The sequence below is a fragment of the Chelonoidis abingdonii genome, chromosome 1 (assembly GCF_003597395.2).
Source record: "Chelonoidis abingdonii isolate Lonesome George chromosome 1, CheloAbing_2.0, whole genome shotgun sequence".
NCBI lineage: Eukaryota > Metazoa > Chordata > Testudines > Testudinidae > Chelonoidis > Chelonoidis abingdonii.
The window spans coordinates 253,259,100-253,282,336 of record NC_133769.1 but is presented as its reverse complement, the minus strand read 5'-3'; the positions used below and the strand labels follow the sequence as shown (position 1 = coordinate 253,282,336).

General features: G+C 42.8%; 1 protein-coding gene across 1 annotated transcript in view; it reads right to left on the bottom strand.

The window, feature by feature from the left end:
• Positions 1 to 407: 407 nt before the first annotated feature.
• IL18R1 (interleukin 18 receptor 1) overlaps positions 408 to 23,237 on the bottom strand; it is a 38,383-nt gene continuing 15,553 nt past the window's right edge. Inside the window, exons 7-11 of the mRNA XM_075062417.1 lie at positions 20,119 to 20,269; positions 12,299 to 12,435; positions 6,654 to 6,815; positions 3,764 to 3,922; positions 408 to 1,804 (exon numbers count right to left, since the gene is read on the bottom strand). Coding sequence (XP_074918518.1) covers positions 1,341 to 1,804; positions 3,764 to 3,922; positions 6,654 to 6,815; positions 12,299 to 12,435; positions 20,119 to 20,269 — 1,073 coding nt within the window. The 3' untranslated portion in view covers positions 408 to 1,340. The remainder of the gene's footprint in view (positions 1,805 to 3,763; positions 3,923 to 6,653; positions 6,816 to 12,298; positions 12,436 to 20,118; positions 20,270 to 23,237) is intronic.

Genomic DNA, 23,237 nt, shown 5'->3' with positions numbered 1-23,237 from the left:
GGCAGATACCATTGTTTACATGTTAGTTTGAATGTTCCCAGGAAAGCTCAGATGTGGACGGAGGTCTCCCAAAGTCCATTGCTAGTTAAGTACTCACAATTACTTGAATAACTCCTTCACACTATGTTGACCAAACCTGCCTTATGTTCTTCCTACAGCAAACACTTTAAATACAAGCATAGAACCAATGCTCATAACTTCAGATATAAAAATGACACATGCATACAAACAGGATGAATATATTCAGTAGACCATAACCTTTGCAAAGATATGTTACATGGCATATCTAGCATAAAATATTCCAGTTATGACATATTTACACTCATAAGTATATTTCTATAAAGAATTATGGAGTGCAACACCACACTTATGTCACCATTTAAAATCTGTATAAAAATGCTACCAGTCTGACTTGGTGTAAATAGCTACTCACAATGCTGAGGCACTGGCAAACCAAGGCTGGTATCTTAGATATTGGCAACTATTTTTCCCCTCTGTTTATCAATGTACCTTAGATCCTCAACTCTACTGCCTCAGGCCCCTTGCCTGAAGCAGCTCAGATACAAGTTGTACCTACTGGCCTCTCTGGAGAAGCATTATTCCCCACTCCCTTCACCTAAACAGGTATTTAGAGTACTCTGAGCTGAACAACACTAATCCAGGGACTAAAATATTGCTTTGCCATGATGCCTAAAAAACCCCACAATCTGGCATTGGTCATGGCAGTGACCACCTATAACTATTGAGACTACTATTAGGATTGATATATACAGATACACCACATTTCTACTATTACCTTGTCCTCTCCATCCCATCACTCTCCTCCTCCCATTTGTCACTTTATTTACTTGTGTTCTATTGTCTAAATCCCAGATGTTGAGCTCCCTAGGGTCAGAAACTGTCTTTGTGTTATATGGTTGTATTGTGCCTAGTACAATGTGGCTCTGATCCTGATTGGAGTCCTTACATGCTATCACAATAGAAATCATAAATAACAATAGTAATCACATTTCTAATATAGACTATTCACAGGGCTCATATTGCTTTACAAAAAAAGTGTGCAAGTAGAATTAATATTTTCTATGAGAAATGAAGAAACTGTGACACAGAAAGTTTTTGATCTGCTCCATGTCAAACAATGAATCCAAGGCAGAGTCAGGTTAGATTCCCTGGGGAAGTTCCTCAGTTTGTGTAAACTCTCTGAGCCCCAAGGGTGAGGGGCAGGGTTAACCTAGCTCTTAGCTATGACAAGTTATACAAGCTGAGGATTTGTTTCATCTCTCAAGTCCCAGCCGCTGCTCTATTTACTGGACCACGTTGCCTCCCTAAAACACATGCACTTAATATCTTCTAAGTAAGTAACAGCATGTGCTCATTTCCACAGCATGTTTCTTTTCCAATTTTTGGTTATAAGAATGTTTTAGACTCCCAGCACACTGTTGGGTTCCTTCTTCTGAGATAGGGCTTACAGAATTATTGTGACATCTGATGTTTGACTTGGAAGCTTTCACTGGCATCAGGTATCGAAGGTTCTTCCAAAATCTGGAATTCGAAGGAAGAGACTTATCCTCTTTCCACTTCACAACTCTCCTGGATGGTAGAAGCTCTAGTGATTTTGGCAACATATTATAATCACTTATACGCATGTATTCAATTAATATTATTTTAATCTTCCTTTCAACCAGTGCCTTATGGAGTCCAGTTTCAAGTTCATACATGACTCTGTCAGAAATGTAGTTCCGGCTCAGTATAATGATTAATCTTCGGCTTTTGTCAATAAATGACTGGACATCATCAACAACAGCTGTAAATTGAAAGAGAGACAGCCATTAAAATCAGTTGAAAGTACAGGCATTGACTCAGCACATCTTTTAGCAGTAGTAATAATATTGTACACATTTCAAAGTGACTCAATTACTGTATGTTTTGTTTCTTCCGAATCTCTCTCACTACTAAGTAATGTGGAAAAAAAATCTCAGATGTTTAATTCTTATCAATTTACAGGCAAATTAGGATTTGCATAGTCAGCATACATTTCTTTCCTGTTGGAAAGCAATTACAAACCAACATATCAACTCTGACTATTCCTTATTTAACAGGTAAGGTCATCCACAAAGGTCCATCCTGAGCATCAGAGTACCTCCAAATTAAGTCATCAGCCAGGCACAGCTAACCACCTCCTGTAACAGTCACTAAACTTTTAACCCTCACTTTACTACCTTTTGAACCACCAGATACCTTCTTATTCAGTAATACCAGTACCACAGATAACCAAGTTTGGTTAATACTTGCACCTTCTATCACATGTAACAGTATAGATTACTATAGAATGACATCTAGCAAACCGTTATTTCACAGGTTTTCAAAAACAGTGCTTTCTTAAAACAGGGATTGCAGAATAATTTTATTATTAAAAACAGTGAATGAAATTAAATGGAGAAGCCCTACATCCTGCAAGCACTATGTAACAATATGCTCATGCAGGGCCATCGCTTTACCTAAGATTTTTTTCCCTATAGACCTCAGAACTACATGGAATCCCACTGTACTGTCTGAGAAGTGCAGCCTTTGTAAAGGGTCATCTGTTTATAGACTTTGTATATCCAAAATTCCATGTTTATTGCATCTATTTTAAATATTTCTGCAGCACCCATCACATAGTTATAACTCTGAGTCAGTTTTAATAAAAGCTGCTTCATCTTCTACATTTTAAAGATTACAGTAATAATTAATATAGTGTGCCATGGGGAAAATGTGTTTCATAGCACAGATACAGCAAAAGCAGTTGTATTGTAAAGCCAAACTTAACTTTCAAATCATTAAGATCTCTTAGGTTTCTGAGAAGCTGTAAGCAGAAAGCTTTCTGGAAAGGAAGAAAGCTGAAAGCAGAACTTTCACACTTATTCTGTGGTAACACCAAAGCTAAATTGTTTTTCTCCTCTTAATTAATCTCAGCATTTAACTAGATAAAGGGCAATGTTCTACCCTGCCCAGATTATTCTTGTTTGGGATGCAGAGTGACAGTTTAGCTGATAGAATTTTATGGTCTTTGTTCCATCTGGGCTCAAAATCTGCTCCAATTTCATACACTGCTGGAAAGAGAAAAGGTGTTAGCCCTCTAAAGCTAGTGGGTCTTATAAAAATCTGTGCAAATCCTGAGAAATCTGATGACTGTTTTGTCAATGGTTGACCTGCCCTCAAGCTGCACAGTAGCAGCCACAGTAGAGAGTCTATGGGTGTTACTGATGCTTGAAGAAGCATTAAGTCACAGTCTGTATTCCTGAGAGCAGAAAAGAACATGGGCACAGAGAGCTGCTGCTACCATGCTCCACCCTCTCATTCTTGTCTCTGAAAGCTATGGATGCCCAATCCTGCAGGCCTTTCAGGATCTAGGAAGGGAAAGAGCATGTCATAGAGCTAGTACTCCCACATCCTCCTCTATGCACTGTGGCTAAGATGCACCTAATGGATGATCCAAAGACCATTAATTTCCATATCCTTTGAATCAAAAGAAGTTTTGATCACCTCCACACACTGAAATGAAGGACAGAATAAGTCTAAACTTTCTAAACAGCCTCTGATTTTGCATGCATGTCATTTGATGTGTATATCATGTCATTTGCACCCCAAAATAGAATCCCCTTTGAAAATGTGACACTTAAGCAAAACTCCCACATTTACAGAGATGTTTCTAATTACAGATCCTGGCATCTGTGTGAGAATTTTGTACCAGTTTAATATCCAGGACATTCCATTTGCTTACCTCCTCCAGGAGACACATCCCGCTCAAATATACACAATTTGTAACCAAAATGGTCTTCTAATGTCCTGGGCAATATCTCCAGAGCAAATTTTCTCTCTTCTACATCGGTAGATATGGAGTCTTTCAGATAAGACACAAAAGCATCATATTCTTTTCCATCTGGGAAAAAAGTGACCAATTTTTGTCCTGTTGGTGACTGAACAGACTGAGCCATTCCACACGATAGCTGACCTTTCACCCTGACCCTTATAATACTGCCCCACTGGCAATGATTTTGAGATAAGAGATTTCTCTTATCCATCTGTCCAGTCACCTTTCATACAAAATACCCAGGATCAATTTCAATCTGACACAAACAGATCTACCCACTTTATTTTCCCAAAGGTTGCAAAAGCTGTGTCCCTTTTTTGTTGAAAATTATTGAAATGTGAAATTTCTTGACCAGCACTAATCATACCTAGTTAAACTGAACTTATTGATAGAAACTTGCATCATTAAAATGTTGTTTTACCCTGAAAAGCGAGTCTGTAAAAATACCATTGTGGGATTCTAGGTTTCTTTCAGTTCTTCTCCTACTTAAAGACTGTCAACCACTTTGAGATTTGCTGATAAAAAGCACTATATAAGAGCTAGGTATTATTATTATTATTATTCCACTATTGGGTAGCGTTGCAGTGTGGAGATTGTCAAAAAGGAACAAAAAAAAAAATCAGGATATTTTATTTTATCTATTTAGATTTATAATAGCATAACAAAAAAGGCACCTTCCCAGGACGTAAGTGGTGTTGGCAGTAAGTCTCTCTCTCACACACACACACACACACACCACCCCAAAACATAAAGACAAATTCAGCAGCAACTGCCACCATATATAGAAACTAATTAAACTTTATAACTGAACAATGAAAAATAGCATCCTGTCCTGCTAAAATATAGTTTCCTCAAGCAGCACCTCCCAAAATCCATTGTAAAAAGGATAGCTCAACAAATTGAGGCTACCTCAGACCAAGGGCCATGAAGCAAGTCCCAAAGTTCAGGGGCACTCACAGAAAAGTGGTCCACCTCATTTCTATTGAGATAATTCCATCCTGAACACTTCTAACTGATCTCAGCTGGGGCACTATGATATGGGGAAAGAGGGGCTCTCTCAAGTAGGTGGGTCCTAGGCTATTTAGGACCTTATAGAACAAAAACTTTACGTACATGCAGAAACCAATAAGCCACCTTTATCAGTTATGAAGCACCAGTGTAACATGTTTCTGGTGAGATTCTCCCACTTAACAAGTAGACTTTAAGATCAAGACTTAATTAAAGCACACTGTAGTAATCTACCAATTAGGTAACCCAAGCATGAAATAACACTAGCATGGTCTGTATCCAAAAGTAAAAGCTTCAACCTCCTAGCCAGAGGTAAAAGAAAGTCCCAATGAAATCTGATCATCCAGGGAAAAGTGGGAATCTAACCAAACTCCCAAGTTCTGGAGACAAGAAACAAGTCAAGGACACATCTGCAATCACAGGAATGGACATAATCCTCTTCCTAGTTTCCACTGTTTCTCCCCAACCTACTAACATCAATTTTCATTTATCTGGATTAAAGGTCAGTCACCTCACTCTCTACCATGTTTTGATCTCAACCAGACACCGGGAAAAGCTTTGCACTGTGACATCCGAGTCAAAGGACACAGACACCAAGCTGGTTGTCAACATAACAACCCAAGTTTTGTTACTAAGCCTCCTAATGTCCTCCTATACATGTTTAACAGGAGGGAACATGTAGTGAAAACCAGTGTAAAACTCCACATGAGAGAGGCCCTAAGGGCTCTTTAGGATCTCCTCAAGAGATGGGGCTACACTTGAGTAACCTCATTCCCAACCATGCACTTGGAGGTCCTCAAGTGAGTAAACAATGCATCTTCATGCATTAAGAGATTACCAACCAATGCAACTAGTGCAGTCTAGGTACTGTATATACAGACTGACAAGGGTTAAGGAAATCTGAGGCATCCAGATACTATGAGGGTTGTCTCACCAAAACCTTCTCAGAAACTAAACCACAAAGGAAAGATCAGACCCAAAACAAGTTGGCCAATTGCCAACATCAAGTGATGGTTCGGGTTTTGTTTTGTTTTTTTTGACTGCCTGCCCTCCTTAAGGTTGACATTGATAACCCTTATTAAAGCTGGATCAGCATCTCTCCAGTGATCTCCAGAAAGAACATGAATCTAGACAAGGGGGGCTCTAGGGATTTTGCCGCCCCAAGCACGGCAGGCAGGCTGCCTCCAGCAGTTTGCCTGCAGAGAGTCCGCTGGTCCCGCGGACCTTCCGCAGGCCTGCAGGAGGTCCACCGAAGCCGCAGGACCAGCGGACCCTCTGCAGGCAAACCACTGGAGGCAGCCTGCCTGCCGCCCTCACGTCGCCAGCAGAGTGCGCCCCACGGCTTGCCACCCCAAGCACGCACTTGGCGTGCTGGGGCCTGGAGCCGCCCCTGAATCTAGAGCACAAGTCAGGTGAGCACAGAAGGAATTTGGCAGCTCCAGGGTACTTGTCTTCTCAGAATTGCCTCTTCTTTCTCTCCTCCACTAACCAACCTCTGACTTTCAGAACAAAAAAATCAGGACACATTACATACTGTTAGCATTATACGATGATGCATGCTATCCGTTACCTTGCTATTTTCTCCCACTCCCAGACACTTCTCTCCTAGCCAAATCTTGCCTTGTTTACCCCTCTCCAGCTGTTCCTACGCAATATCCTCCTCTCTTGGATTTTCTTTTGTTTCCATCTCATTATCTTATAGGACCTACCTGAAGCCAGAACACACTATTTTATTAGTAGTTCTATATCACTAAATGAACTTGTTTCAGTGGCAGCATTTGCCAAATCCTACCTCCTATTGTGTCATCTTTTCCAGTGATGTCTCTGTAAAATAAAACTAAGTCAACTCTGAATATCACAGAGAGAACCACCAGGAGCACAGGAACAAGTGAAAAGAATACAGCCATGATTATTCCAGTAGTAAATACATGTGGGTGGAGATCTGGAGGGTTCCCTGTAAAACAAAATCCCAAGAAATTACAACTTTGTGACAAGTGGCTCATGACATGATTTTTCTTAGTAAAAGTCATTATCATCTGACAGCAAGAATTAGAGAATTCTACTTCTAGTGTGAATCCTTTCCTGGTAGTGTCTCATGTGGCAATCTATCAGTTTTTACTGAAATGGGGAATGCAATATGGGACAAAGCTTTTAAGGTTTACTCTGTAGGCTACCACCTTGCCCTTGGCCCCAAATTAGGAGATGTATTTTACCCCCTCAGCCCCACACTTCACCCACATAAAGCCCAATAGCTGGGTAAATGAATTTCACTCCAAGTATTGTGACGAAGCTCCTCCTCTACCTTGGTGGGTCCTGCGCTTATTGGCAGATTTGCTCACCTCAGCAATCTTCCCCTCTGGTAGAACCCACAGTCTGGGTCACCTCCTCCTGTGTCTGATCAGGAGTTGTGAGGTTTGGGGGGAACCTAGGCCCACCCTCTACTCCAGGTTCCAGCACAGGGCCCTGGGGATTGCAGCTGTCTATAGTGCCTCCTGTAACAGCTGCACATCAACTACAACTCCCTAGGCTACTTTCCCATAGCCTCCTCCAAACACCTTCTTTATCCTCATCACAGGACCTTTCTCCTGGTGTCTGATAATGCTTGACTGTCTGATAATTTCCTCAATCCTCCAGTAGCACACCGTCTCAGTCTCAGCTCCTCCCTGCTTGACTGGAGTGAGCTCCTTTTTAAACCCAGGTGCCCTGATTAGCCTGCCTTGATTGGCTGCAGGTGTTCTAATCAAAGTAGCTATCTCCACTGCCTTCTAGAAAGATCTTAATTGGCCCAGGTGCCTTGATTAACCTGGAGCAACTGCCATTTGGTTACCACAGTCCTAGGGATTTGTTTAGCCTAGGGCTAACATACCTGTTCCTCAGTACTTTACTGTAGCCATCTGGCCTTGCCCCATCACAGTACTCTAGGATGCATATCATCCTAAATTGCCAATATGGCTGTGTTCCCAAGTTTCCTCTCACCTGTTTTTATCAATAGGTATTTATGCATATTCTTTATTTCTTTCTAGCTATTCACATCACTTTTGTGTGCATGTGTGTCAATTAAAGGCAGATTTTAACTAAGCAATTGAGCAACAGCCACTTCTGAACTGGCACTGATTTCGAACTCTAATAGGTGATTTTCTCTCTACTTTTCTCCCTAGTCCCCCTCAAGGTGTGTATAAAAGCCCACCTTATTCCCTTTAATCTCTTTGGCTAGCATTAACTCATTCTGCCCTTTTCTTTTCTTTTTTTTTGAGGCGGGGGGGAAGCTGCCATTGTCTTTTTCTTATATAAGCCTTACAGTACCTGACTTTATAGTTAGTTTGGTTATTCCCCTCCCTTTTTCCATTCCAAGTACAGATTTTAAACCCACATATCTTTCAGCAGTTATTTGGGAAGCTAGCTGGTCACTTCATTTTCCTTGTATTCTATTTTTCATCATAGCAGATATTCCATCTATTATGCCTTTATTATAAAGTGCCTTTTAGGACTCCACACCCTTCTTCTACTCTTGTGGATTTTCAGGTTTCCAAAGGAGAACAATAGGTTTAAACCCACTAAAATAAGCAGTTAGACCAACTGATTTCATATTATGTTATTGTACTGGAAGAGTATATCAAGAAAGATCTTTTATGGAAGCTTGTAATGCACTGAACTTAACAGTCATCATGACATATATATATCTATATATATATCTATCTCCAGATTATGGTTATGAAGATACGTATTTCCATTATATTATACACACACACACGCACACACATTGAAAACTGTCATTGTAACTGTGAAGTAACTTCAGCATCACCTCCCAACAGGACAGTGAAAAAAACAGGCAGGGAGGAGGTTCCTCCCCAGTGAGATAAAACTGATTTCAAGGACCTAGCCATTGTCCAGCTCAGGAAAAAACATTGAGGAATCATCAGAACAAATGGTAAGAGCTTGAAACTGAAAGAAAAACTCTAGTCTTCAGAAATGAAGGCTATGTCTACACCAGGGGTTGGCAACCTTTCAGAAGTGGTGTGCCGAGTCTTCATTTATTCACTCTAATTTAAGGTTTTGCATGCCTGCGATACATTTTAATGTTTGTAGAAGGTCTCTTTCTGTAAGCCTATAATATATAACTAAACTATTGTTGTATGTAAAGTAAATAAGGTTTTTAAAATGTTTAAGAAGCTTCATTTAAAATTAAATTAAAATGCAGAGCCCCCCAGGCCGGTGGCCAGGACCCGGGCAGTGTGAGTGCTGTTGAAAATCAGCTCGTGTGCCATCTTTGGCATGCATGCCATAGGTTGCCTACCCCTGGTCTACACAAAAGTGTTATCAACAAAAAGCGCCAGTGTGGACAGCGCTGTGTTGGCAGGAGATGCTCTCTCACTGAGAAATCTATCGCCCCTGGTTGGGAGCTCTCTCCTGCCAACAAAGAGCAGCTACACTGTGTGCCTTAGAATAGCACGGATGTGCACACTGTGTACACCAGTGTTTCTCAGACTGGGGTCATAGCTTGTGTAGGGCAAGCTCCTGGTGGGCCGGGCTAGTTTGTTCACCTGCCCCATCTGCAGGTCCGGCCAACTGCGGCTGCCACTGGCCGTGGTTCGCTGATGCAGGCCAATGGGGGCTGTGGGAAGCAGCGGCCAGTAAATTGCTCAGCCCACGCCACTTCCAGCAGCCCCCATTGGCCTGGAGCAGCAAACCGCGGCCAGTGGGAGCTGAGATTGGCCGGACCTGTGGACAGGGCAGGTAAACAAACCGACCCAGCCCACCAGGGGCTTTTCCTACAGAAGCGGTAGCCCCAGTTTGAGAAACACCGGTGTAGACATAGCCTAAAAAAAAGGAGGGAGTTTTCCCCCCACTTCAAATATCTATAGTGACTGAAGGAAAAAACACTGAAAACCCCTTTAAAATGGAAAGGGTTTGAACTGAAGAGCATCCAGAACTGGAAGGACAGTCTGGAGGCAGGAGGCTGTTCATGAACATTGGATCCCGGGGGGTAGACTGTGGAGCTGTTTTATGTTTGCTTTCCCTTCTGATTTCAACTTTGAATTTGTTTTTCTATGAAATAAACTTTGTATTTTAATCCCAAGCAGGACTCTGTTGTGCAAACTATGTGGAATGTATATGCCAAAGTGACCTGATAACTGCGAGGCTGTTTCACATCTTCATGAGTGACAAGCCAGAGGGGAATGGTCCAACTGTCTACTAATTAAGAATGCAGGGAAGATGTATGCAGGGACACCCAGAACTGAAAGGGTTGTTGGTGTCACCCTGCAGAGAGAAACTAGGCTGGTAAGAGCTAGAGTGAGTCCTTATGCTTGTGGGCAGGCTACTGATGTCAGGACATTAAATCCTTGCTACACAGCACAAGGAAGACAGTGACAGAACCCCCAACTGGTCTAGGAGAACCCCAAAATGTCTCACTTTCTATTTTTCAGCATAGTGGATATTCCAATCTAGAACATTGTGTGTCTTAGTTTCCCCATTCAGCTTTGTAATGCTGCTTGACTGAATAGAGCTAAACCACAGGAGGTTGTAAAGGGGTTATTACAGAACCTGGGAGGAAAGGTAAGATGATGACAGAGATAAGTGAGCCTCACATACACAGATTTAAAAGAGTTAGAAGAGAACAATGGCTGGCCCATCAGCTGGTGGGAGAACTGACCTAGTTAGCTCTATCCAGGGCAGGTGTTTTGATAGCCAGGATATGTCAGTGAAAAGGCTGACAGTCTGACAGATATCTTTATACAGTGTTGTTTGAGTTGTATTGGTCCCAGGATATTAGAGAGACTAGGTGAGTGAGGTAACAGTAGCGTAGCTAGCTGGGGAGCAGGGCACCAGCCGCTCCCCCATGGAGCACAAGTGGTGCCTTATCAATTTCTTGGCACCTTTTTAATTTACACTCACGCAGCTGGCGCTCCGGGTCTTCGGTGGCACTTCGGCGGCAGGCCCTCACTTGCTCCGGGTGTCTATGGTGGCACTGAAGGACCTGCCGCCAAAATGCTGCAGAAGACTCATGGAGCAAGTGAAGGTCCTGCCGCTGAGGTGCTGCCGAAGACCTGGAGCACCGCTGGGTGAGTAAAAGCACCGCCCTGTCAGTAAAAGTGCCTCAGCAGGTGGTGCTTTTTTTTTTTTTTTTTAAATCACTCCCCCTCTACCCTTCACCCGGCTACACAACTGGATAGTAACGTCTTTTATTGGACCAGCTTATGCTGGTTAGAGGGACAAGCTTGAAGAAGATCTCTGTGTAATCTTGAATTCTTGTCTCTCTCACCAACAGAAGTTGGCTCAATAAAAGATATTAGCGCACCCACCTTCTCAATATGAGAGAGACAGTGGGTATGTCTGTACTGTAGTCACAAGGTGGAACTGCAGTTCGAGTAGACATACCCAATTTAGCTGTAATCTAGATAGCTTGGGTACCAGAGCAGTGAAGCTGTGGCAGCATGCATTTCTGCACAGGCGATCTAAACCCACCTGGGATCCTGGGTAATTTCTTGTGGAACTAGATGGTCCTGAAGCACATGCTGCTGCAGCTTCACTAGCTATCTTAAAGCTAGATCAGATACGTCTACCTGAGTTGCAATAACACTCTTCGATTGTAGTGCAGACATACCCACAGAGACAGAGGGAGTAGATCGCAAGCAGTGTAGGCAACTTCTCTGAACTCAGAGGTGGGGAACAAGTCAGGCCTGCATGAGCTATGGATAAGAGGTTATGCTTAGGTAAGGGAATATGCCTGTAGGACTCTTATTTTAAATCTACTTCTGTAACTACTAAGTTGGGGCCCACTCAGAGAGACCCTGAGAAGGGACAGTGGTATAGTTAGCCCAGTAAACATGACAATGTGTGTGCCATGTAGTGTTGAAACCAGTTTTCCTCTGCTGGAAGGAGATACACAGGAGGAAATGGTAGAGATGGGATCTTTAGGGGTACTAATAGGAATGCAGAGAAATATCCCTCTCCCAGGCTTTAACTTAAAAAGTGCTGATTGTTAAAGGATATAAGTAGGCTTGGCATAATTTTGAGGGGGGGAATAATTTCAATGGATGATATCAATGGTTATTTTTAAGCATTTTTTTATTTTTATGGATTTAAATTTTCACAATTGTGGGAAATTATTGGAAGGGGTTCAGACAAGTTTTAATAACAGTAGACAGATTCAAAAAGGCAAAGCTTTATAACCATTAAAATAAAAATTGTCAACATCACATGTCAAAATAGACATAGTACATATCCTTAAATCAAACTTTAATAAGTTTTCAAGCAGCATTCTTCTTACTTTGCCTATCCGTACATTTTGATCATCATCGATGGAAATATATTTTCATCAATTTGTGTGTACAGTGAAATTGACATTTACCAAAAAAAATCGAATCCTTCCAAGCCTACAGATAGTATTTGTAAGTTATTAAATAGCAGAAGTAAGAGTATTATATCATACTGTACCTTTCTTCAGTTTAAATACTTTTAATTGTGGCTTATGTGTAGTTTGCAAGAAGCAGGTATAATTACAGTTCAGGTCCTCCTCTTTAACTGTTTTAATCCACAATAGTTTTGAGACATACTTCTTGTTTCCTGAATCACTACAACAGAGGTGCAGAGTTAATGAACAGTCTTTCCTCATTACTATATCCAAAGGATTCATTTTAATAAAGTCATTTAAAGGAACAAATATATGTAATGTGGTCTTAAAGGGATGGCTGTTTCCAATAGCCTACTTAGTATTCACACCCATATGGATTTTATAAGTCTAAAAATAGGCTAACGAAGCTTTCAAATAACCCTTTCAAGACAGTCTTCTTCACTTTCCCAATTAAGATATAAGACCTGATGTTTAACAGATCATTACAATAAGAAACTAAGTTTTTATGATTCTTTATGACTGCAGATCAGAATAAACTAGCTGTTCTGTACTTAAAAAAATGGTTAATGAATAAGCCAACTCATACATTAGACATCTATAACTACATTGCTTCCCTTTTCCTTCTCATTGTCAAACTTAAATTAATCTTTTCAGTGAGGACAATATACTCTATCAGTAAGATGTGGAGGAGAGTCAGCATGGTCCTGTTCTCCATAGGCCCCTATGCATGAGAAAATCCAAGATTTATTAGAAATTAAAACCCATAGTAGTTTATTAACAGCACCTTGGCCTTGGGCCAATGCAGAAAAAAAATAGTAGTACAACAAAACTTAAAACTAAATCCAAAATTATAAAATATTACAATATTCATAAATGCAGATTTAAAAAGGACATACATCATTAGTGAGTACATGATCACCATCCCACTTGCTTTTGCTTTATTTTAGTGGCTAACCATGCAAATAGGGTAACCACTTGAATCACAGGCACACCATCAGTTCCTAACAAATATTCTATTTTTTGAGAGGTCATAGAACAAGGCATCCAGAACAAAAATACAGAAACCTTTTTGATCTCAAGTGGCAATTCAAATTACAGTGTAATAAACGATGGACTAAATCTTCCACCTGCCCTAAACTGCATGGACAAAGACGGTTACACTTCTCAATGCCAGCATATCAGCCTTCTAAATAAGCTGTCTGCATGAATAGGTAATGGAGAGCTGTGAAGGCAGTGTGTTATTACACAGACTGTCTAAATATCTGGCATACCCATAAGTCTTTTTTTAACAAAGGAAAACCATGTGACATCTGAAATAGAGAACTGCCATATCCAATTGGTTATTAATATCCTCTATTTTCAATTTGATCAGGGACTTCACCTTTTTAAACTTAAATCTAATCATTTCCATTCTGTGAAACCTAGAGAATGCAAAGAATTTTGAAAATGCTCTAACCAAGGAAATTTAAGTGAGAGAGTCCTGAGGAGCTGTTCCTCTCAGCATAACCTTCGCAAACGCTGTGGGTGCATCCAGTTCATATCCAAAAATTAATACTACAATTTAGGACTTTGGACAGCATAGAGTTCATACTTGTCTCAGCTTTAAGAAGGATGATTGCACCATTATTTGGCAGACCAAAAATCTTCCTAAGAAATTTGTATGGAATCACTTCCCAGGGCTCATTCTACTCCCACATTTCTGTGCCATAGAAAATTTGAGCTCATACGTTAGCCTCAAACAGTTTAAGGACTACTGCACTTAAATTGACCCCAGGAGTCTGAATAAAACGTTAACACTGAATCTGAGACCTTCTCTTTCATTACCCGAATATGCTTATCCCACAAGCCATTTTGTGAGAACCAGATACCCAGATAGCCAAAAGGGTTAACTTGTTCAATATAATGCCATCAAACTTCCATTTATGCAACCCCCGTCTCTGACTAAAGACAATTACTTTAGCTTTGGCATAATTTATCAAGAGACTTTCCCATTGCAAGTATAACCCAAACATTTAAAAAACATTTCAGTCACAAAGGTGTCTGACAGTAAAACCATATTTGCATATAAAAAGATAGTTACAGTGTGATTTATGATTTTATGGGGGAAAATACTGAGCCCCTTTTAATGCTAGAACAAAATCATCAATATAAAAATTACAAAGAAAAGGGGCTAAAAGCCCTGTTGAACCCCTTCATAACTGGATTCTTCAATTAATTATCCACAGGCCTATGCCAATCTTGGTCACTGTGTCTGCGAAGTGCTCTTAAAAGAAAAAAGTAACCAGGGTTTATTCCAGCAATCTCCAATTTGCCATAAAGACAATCCCCATCAATACAATCAAAGGTCAATTATAGACCAAAAAAGCTGCATACAATTTCCTCCCCTGAAGGAGGCACATATTTGTGAATCAAATAAGAAAAAACAATTATCTGTAGTGGAGCGGCCCTTTTGGAAACCAGCTTGTGCCTCAGCAAATTAATTACATTTTCGTGCCCAGTTCTCTACTCTCATTAAGAGAGACCTAGTGTAAGTCCAATAAATTAACTAGGTGGCAATTCCCAGAGTCTTTTCTATCCTCCTTGTTTATAAAGTGCAATAATAATGTTGATAGCCCAACCTAAGGAGAACATCCTTGTATTGTTTATATTAGAGGAAAAGTTTAGCCAAAACAGGTGCCCACTAGTCAATGTTTTCCTTAAATACTTCTACAGGTGCTTTATTACAGCATTATTGATCAATTAAAAAGTCAACTTCCTCACTGGATCCTGCCGACCAATCTGGAAGGGAACAGGGAATGGAGGCTACCAGAGCTGATCGTGCCAAAAAGTTATTAGATGGTGTGATGCTGCCAGGCCAAGTGCCAGCTCTTGCCAAGGTAGCAGGCATTAGCTAAGAGCTGACAAACTCATAGCTGGAGACCAGACCAGTTCACTTATGTATTAGTGTTGCTCAAAATAGATATTAGTCTTATAAGAATGCATTTAGTGTTTAGAGTCTATCGACTGTTTTTAAGTTGCTGCGTGTATTAATATAATGTTTCATGCTATAAGGAAATATGTACGTTTTGCTGTATCACTTGGAAAATGTTTGCTCTAAACTTGTTAACTCAGATGGGAAGGAGTGTTTCTTCCTGTCCGTCCAGGACTATTAAAATCAGATAAGTCATCAAGGAACATCACAATACAAAGGATTGGTTAATGGCCCGATGGCACCTTGGAAATGCTATGTGCAAGAAAACTCATCCTATGGACTTGGAGGCTGAATGAAGGAAATAAAACAAAGACATAGGAAAATATTTTATCTCTTCGCTGTTTGAACTCACAGAGCTAGAGACACTAAACTGAAGCCAGAGATCCCCAGAGGTTACCCCTGGGTCTGCCTGAAAGGCATTTTGAATGCACAGATCTCTGCCACTTTTAGAATTTAAATTGCAACTCATTTGTGTGTATATGTTGGCTTGCTTTAACTTGTAAATAACTATTTCTTTTTCCTAGTTAATAAACTTTTAGTTAGTTTATTACAGAATTGGCTACAGGCGTTGTCTTTGTGTAAGATCTAGGGTACCAACTGATCTGGGGTAAGTGACTGGCCTCTTGGGACTGGAAGCAACCTGAATATTTTGTGATCTTTGGTGTAAGTGACCATTGATCACTAAGTCTAGTTTGCCTGGATGACAAGCTAGACTGCAGAGTCTAAGGCCGGGCTGGGTAAACTTTTTGGCCTGAGGGCCACACTGGGGTTACAAAACTATATGCAGGGCTAGGTAGAGAAGGCTCTGCCTCCCCAAACAGCCTGGTCCCCACCCCCTATCTGCCCCCTCCCACTTCCCACTCCCTGACTGCCCCCCTTTGAACCCTTGACCCATCCACACGCACACACCTGCTCCTTGTCCCATACCCAACCCCTCCCAGGACCCCCCGCCCCTAACCGCCCCCCCAGGGACCCTACCCCTATCCAACCCCCCTGCTCCCTGACCACCCTCCCAAGAGCCTCCACCCCATCCAACTGCCCTCTTCTCCCTGTCTCCTGACTGCCCCCTGCGATCTCCCGCCCCATATCCAACCCTCCTGCCCCGGCCACGGCCCAGGCCCACTTACCATGCCACTCAGAGCAGCATGTCTGGCTGCCACACCACCCAGCCGGGAGCTCAGGGGCCGGGCAGGATGGTCCTGCAGGCCGGATGTTGCCTGTGGGCCATAGTTTTCCCACCTCTGGTCTAAGGGCTGTGACTCCATGGTAAGACTGCTACAGTGATCCAGTGTTACTGTGATTTTTTTTTTTCGCGCCTTTCAGGCTTCTGTGAGTAGTAAATACAATATCTGAACGGGCTCTTAGAAAGAAGACAATATGCATAGTGAGTGATCAGCCATTGTGACCTGCACAGGACGTGCCATATTTGTCTGTCTTTCTCCCAGAGGACAGAAGTGACTTTGTGTATACGAAGTACAAGCTGATCTCCATATTGGAAGAGAAGTTTAAAGGACTAGAGACCCAAGTATCAACCCAGTGTTGCATCAGAGAAAATGAAAACTTTCTGGATAGAAGTCAGCATTTGATACTGCAGGCACAGCATGCTGAAGAATCAGAGAGGGCAGTGCAGAATGAGGAAGAAAACTGGTAGCATGTGACCTCCAGAAGAAGAAAGAGGAGAACCCATGTACCCCCAGTGCTGATAGAGGTAAGAAACCATTTTAAAGCTCTCTGAATAGGTGCTATGGTGGAGAATGGTTTGGAAGAGTCATCTGAGGAGAAGAATCAGAAAGAGACCCCACTGGCCAGAAGGCATGGGATGCATTGTCCTAGGGGATGAAGGTTCCAAGACCACCACTATGAAGAGGAAGGGATGGGTGGTGGTGGTCAGGGACTTCCTCCTAAAAGAGACAGAGTCATCCATCTGCCGTTCAAACTGGGAAACTTGAGAAGTGTGCTACCCGCCTGGAGCTAGAATTCAGGATGTGAAGGAGTGTCTGTGGAGACTGATCAAGCCCTTGGCCTGCTACCCCTTTCTACTTCTCCATGTGGGCACCAATGATACTGCCAAGAATGACCTTGAGCTGGTCACTGCAGACTACGTGGCTCTGGGAAGAAGGATAAAGGAGTTTGAGGTGCAAGTCGTGTTCTCGCCCATCCTTCCTGTTGAAGGAAAAGGCCCAGATAGGGACCATCAAATTGTGGAGGTAAATGCATGCTTGTGTAGGTGGTGTCGCAGAAAGAGCTTTAGATTCTTCTACCATGAGATATTGGTCCAGGAAAAGGATTGCTAGGAAGAGATAGGATCCACCTAACAAAGAGAGGGAAGAGCATCTTCACAGGCAGGCTTGCTAACCTAATGAGGAGGGCTTTAAACTAGGTTTGCTGGGGAATGGAGACCTAAGCCCTGAAGTAAGTGGGATACCAGGAGGAAGCACAAGGAGGATGGTGCAAGAGGGGAGGCCTCCTGATTCACACTGAGAAGGTAGGGCAATCAGCTAGTTATCTTAGGTGCCTGTACACGAATGCAAGCAGCCTTGGAAACAAGCAGGAAGAACTGGAAGTCCTGGCACAGTCTAGCAACGATGATGTGATTGAAATAACAGAGACATGGTGGAGTAACTCACATGACTGGAGCACAGTCATGGATGGGTATAAACTGTTCAGGAAGAACAGGTGGGGGAGAAAAAGTGGAGGAGTTGCACTGTATGTAAGAGAGTAGTATGATTGCTCAGAACTCCAGTATGAAACAGAAGAAAAGCCTGTTGAGAGTCTTTGGGTTAATTTTAGAGGAGAGCGCAGGGCCGGTGCAACCATTTAGGCAAACTAGGCGGCCGCCTAGGGCACCTAGTGATTGGGGGTGCCTAAAAGTCCCCTCAGGCGAGGAGGTGAGCTGGGTGAGGGGGCGCACGGGGAGGGCTGCCCACAGTAACGGAGGGGGCACACAGGGGAACAGCTCCCTGCCCCAGTTCACCTCCACTCTGCCTCCTCCGCTGAGCACACAGCCCAGCTCTAAGTCTCCTCCAATCAGCGTCACAAGCCTGGGCAGGGAGCAGAATTAGAGCAGCGCCGGCATGCTCGGTGGAGGAAGCAGAGCCGAGGTGAGCTGGGGCAGGCTACCCAGGCAGGGTTAGCTATCGTGGGGGGATGGAAGGGAGAGAGGTTAGCTGTCATGGTGGGGGGGTAGCTGCTGCAGGGTGGGCTCCCCGGGTGAGGGGCTGAGTTAGCTGCCATGGGGGCGGGGGGGGTTAGCTGGGTGGGGGGTGCAAGGTGGAAGTTTCGCCTAGGTTGCGAAAGTTCCTTGCACCAGCCCTGGGAGAGAGCAACAAGAATGATGTCATAGTGAGCATCTGCTATAGACCACCAGACCAAGAGGATGAGGCTTTCTTCGGACAACCAGATCACAGGCCCTGCTTCTCATGGGGGACTTCAATCACCCCGACCTCTGCTAGGAGAGCAACACAGCAGTGCACAGACAATCCAGAAAGTTTTTGGAGGGTGTTAGGGACAACTTCCTGGGGCAAGTGCTGGAGAAACCGACTAGGGGTCATGCTCCGCTTGACCTGCTGCTCACAAACAGGGAAGAATTGGTATGGGAAGTAGAAGTGTGTGGCAACGTGGGCAGCAGTGACCATGAGATGGTTGAGTTCAGGATCCTGAAAAAGGAAAAAAGGAGAGCAGAACACAGACCCTGAGCTTCAGAAAAGCACACTTTGACTCCCTGAGGGAACTGATGGGCAGAATCCCCTGGAAGGCTAATATGAGGAGGAAAGTTGTCCAGGAGAGCAGGCTATATATTAAAAAAGCCTTACTGAGGGCACAGGAACAAACCATCCCAATGTGCAAAAAGAATAGCAAATATAGTGGGAGACCAGCTTGGCTTAACAGAGAAATCTTCGGTGACCTTAAACACATAAAGAAAGCTCACAAGAAATGGAAACTTGGACAGATGACTAGGGAGGAGTATAAAATATTGCTTGAGTGTGCAGGGGTGTAATCAGGAAGGCCAAAGCACAATTGGCTGATGTGATCGCAGAGCCATTGGCCATTATCTTTGAAAACTCATGGTGATCGGGGAGGTCCTGGCCAATTGGAAAAAGGCAAATATAGTGCCCATCCTTAAAAAAGGGAAGAAGGAGAATCTGGGGAACTACAGCCTCAACTCAGTCCCCGGAAAAATCATGGAGTAGGCCCTCAAGGAATCCATTTTGAAGCACTTGGAGGACAGGAAGGTGATCAGGAACAGTCAATATGGATTCACCAAGGGCAAGTCATGCCTGACCAACCTATATTACCTTCTGTGATGAGATAACTGGCTCTGTGGATATGGGGAAAGCTGTGGACGTGATATATCTTGATTTTAGCAAAGGTTTTGATACGTTCCCCACAGTATTCTTGCCAGCAAGTTTAAAAAGTATGGATTGGATGAATGGACTATAAGGTGGAAAGCTGGCTAGATCATTGGGCTCAGCGGGCAGTGATCCACAGCTCAATGTCTAATTGGCAACTGGTATCAAGTGCAATGATCCAGGGATCAGCCCTGGGGCCTGTTTTGTTCAACATCTTAATTGATTGCAGCCTCAACAAGTTCATGGGTGACACTAAGCTGGGGGGAGAGGTAGATATGCTGGAGGGTAGGGACAGAGTCCAGAGTGACCTAGACAAAGTGGAGGATTGGGTTATGCCTAGGGCATTGCACATGTAAATACAATGAAAACATGGTAGACAGACATTCTTAAAAAAATGTTAAGCTACATTAAAAGTCATGATCACAGACATTCTTCTTGGAAATCTATGGCCAGCTGATCGGTAGATTGTAAGAGACAGGACTGAAGGAAACTCAGATGTTATACTTAACTAGCAGTCCACAAAATGCAGTATGTTATATTGCATAAACACTGAAGAAAAATATTTTGCAGTAAACATACTTACAAATTATATTCCTTTTCACATATTGATTGTTCCTCCTTAGTGTTCTCTGAACATGAATTTAAACTTTTGTCTATCCAGTGCAGGAGGTATACTGGCTTGGCAGCATTTGAGTAACCCAAGAAAACTGTGCAGTTGAGTATCACCTCTTTACCTAGGCAAAACAATATAAAAATTAACATCCACTCATATGACTAGCATATACCTTCACAAGGCAATGGAGAGTCTGAGTGCCAGAGATACAATCTGGATGTCATAGGACAACCTTCAGTGTGCTCTCAGCATATCGAGAAATACAGCCAACCTTTCTAGGCATTACAGTATCCATGCAAGTGCACTGCAAATTGACTGAACTGTCCTCTTTAAAACATTTTCAGCCCTTAACAGCTGAGATACTAGCAATGAATTTGGATGGCTGCAATTGATGCTAATTTTCAACTGATAGACATTCACATGTCCTATAGTTGAGGGGTGATGAGCAATTTCCTTCTTAACACGAATATGCCCCTGTTCTGTAACTAATATTCAAGCCAGGTGTGTGATGAGTAGGTGGCCCACCAGATTACAAAAGCCTACTCTCACATCGCCACACAATTCTTCCATACTAGAAGAAATATTCCCCCATTTTTATATCCCTACATCACAGCTATTTTCTGTGCAATGATGAAGCGCTGTAGCTGTGTCAGCTCCAGGTGCTGACATTTTGCAACTATGTTTGCCCATGTGTTGTGAAAGCAATCAGCTTAGAGATTCTCAAATACCGTAAGGTTAATTTAATAGCACAGGCATTTCATTTTCAGAGAAACATTCTTGGCTTTGCTATTGCAGTGCACTGTATGCAACGTAAACCTAGAGGTCAAGTAGCTGCCTGATTTTAGAACTCCGAGGGCATTGTTTGGTGGCTCTGGCCCAGATCCACACAGGCTTGGGGTTTAGGTGCCTAAGTTCCAGTTTGGGCAACACTGTGATCCTCAAAACTCCTGCCAAACTTGATAGGTGCCTAAACTCACTTGGCGCCTATGTCAGAGTAAAAGTTCCCATGGTGCCTAAGTTTCTGCCTTTGAGCATACTGCATCTCTCTAGGCACCCAGACACCTATCTCCCACCTAAGCCACAGAGCGATTCACAAACTTGAGAAAGACAGATGTTCATCCACCCAAGTCGTGTGTGGGGCTGAACCCAGTAGGCTTGCCTAGTGGCCATCTACGAAACTGGCCCATTCAAAATCTGAACAGAGGCGGCTATGGTTTTTGTAACTTTTAGCCCAGTGATTAGCACACTCACTTAGGACATGGGAGACCAGAATTCAATTCCCCCTTTTGCCAGAAGGGGGGAATGGATTGAAAACACGTCTCCCATCACATAGAAGCGTGCTCTAACCACCAAGCTATGAGACAGGCTGATGTGGGGTTCTCTCAGTCTCTCCTGTTGCACTATGGATAAATAATGAAGGAACAACTGGAGCAGGGGACTGGAACCTGGGTCTCCCACGTGGGTGCCTTATCCACCAAACTACAGAGTTCTGCTCACTTTCTTGCTCGCTCTCACCCAGTGGCAGTTCCATTGTGGGTAGATACTTAAACAGTCATTGGGCGAGAGAGAAAGATCATCATTTAAACACAGTGGAAGAGCTTCAATAGGAGAGACAGAGAAGCCAGACAAGAATATCCCAATGGCTAGAGCACTTGCCTGAGAGGTGGGAGACCCCCTGTTAAAACCTTTTCTTCCCCTCTGGCAGAGATGGGGGTATTTGAACCTTCGACTCCCACATCCCAGGCAAGTGTTCTAACCTCCTTCAGCCATCTGGTGTGAAGGCAGGTACCTACCTCAATAAATGCCTTAGGTACCTAAGCTGTCTGACTCCAAGTAGTGAGTTCCCATTCATGGATCATTAAGCAGAGACTGGTGCCTCCCTGTCCTAGAATACACCCTCTCATCAGCATCTCCTATTGGATAGTTTAGGTAGTACCCACCTAGTGTGCTGGCTTTTGTGGATCACATTGTAAGCTGCCTATATCTCCCCATTCATTGCACAGGGAGCCTAGGAACCTAACTCAGGGTTTGTGGATTGCAGTAGTGTTCCTGTAATTTTCTAGGCACTGAAAAGTTAGGCATCGTGATGCTCAGTGTTGCACACTTAAATCCTTTTCTGGATCCAGGCCTCAGACTCCAGGATCAGGAAGTATGTGTTGCTGACCTCCTCCAAGCTTTGCAGCCAATAAGAATGAACCAAGTTCTGCATCAATGTACATGAGGCTAAACTGAGTCTGGACTAAACTGCAATCAAAGGACCAGTTGTGCTAAAAGTTAATTGTGTCCCTGGGCCAGTTCTTGTACCAAGACAACTCAGTATTTTCCCCCCATCTGTAGATGATTAAGGACATCATATAGAACAGGACAGGGTATGCTGTTCTCAAAGAATTCAGGGAGATCATTTTCTAACCCACTGAGATTCAGGTATTACTAGAAACCCAATTTTCTAAGGAATTTGTCACATGAAGCCTGATCTGCAGCTATTTTTTAACTTAAATCATCATTCCAAGAATGCAATAGTGTCAGTACTCATCCACAAGTCCAAGGTACTGTGTCCTCATAAGCCACAAAGTAGCTTCATATAAAATATCTCTGCATGTTTCATAAGGTAGTCTAAGATTTGTGCAGCACATTTTAAATAAATGGCTACAGGCAGTTGACCTAGATTGAGAACCATTGTCACAGCACACAGTTCAAATGGAATTTTTCTTAGAATCCTCATTATAGGATCCATATTAAAATCTGTCTAACTCAGCTACACACATTAAATACTGAATCACAGTTTGCTAGGACTGAAAAGTATATCCACTGCTCACCTACAGTGTAGCTCTAACACGTTTTTAAATAAGCTAACCCCGTGTACTACAGTAGTCCTTGTGCAGTTCAGACAGATCTGCCTGTCTGTGTTGACAGGTTTGCCAACCTTCCTACTTCTCATGTCTCTGTACAGAAAAATACCCTAAAACACACTGAACCACATGTTAAAGGGATTGCTCTGTCTTACTATCCACTTGACAACATATTCCTCTTGTGTCAGCCATTCCATGGAGCTTAGAGATCTACAGAACCAGGAAACACAACTAGAACTT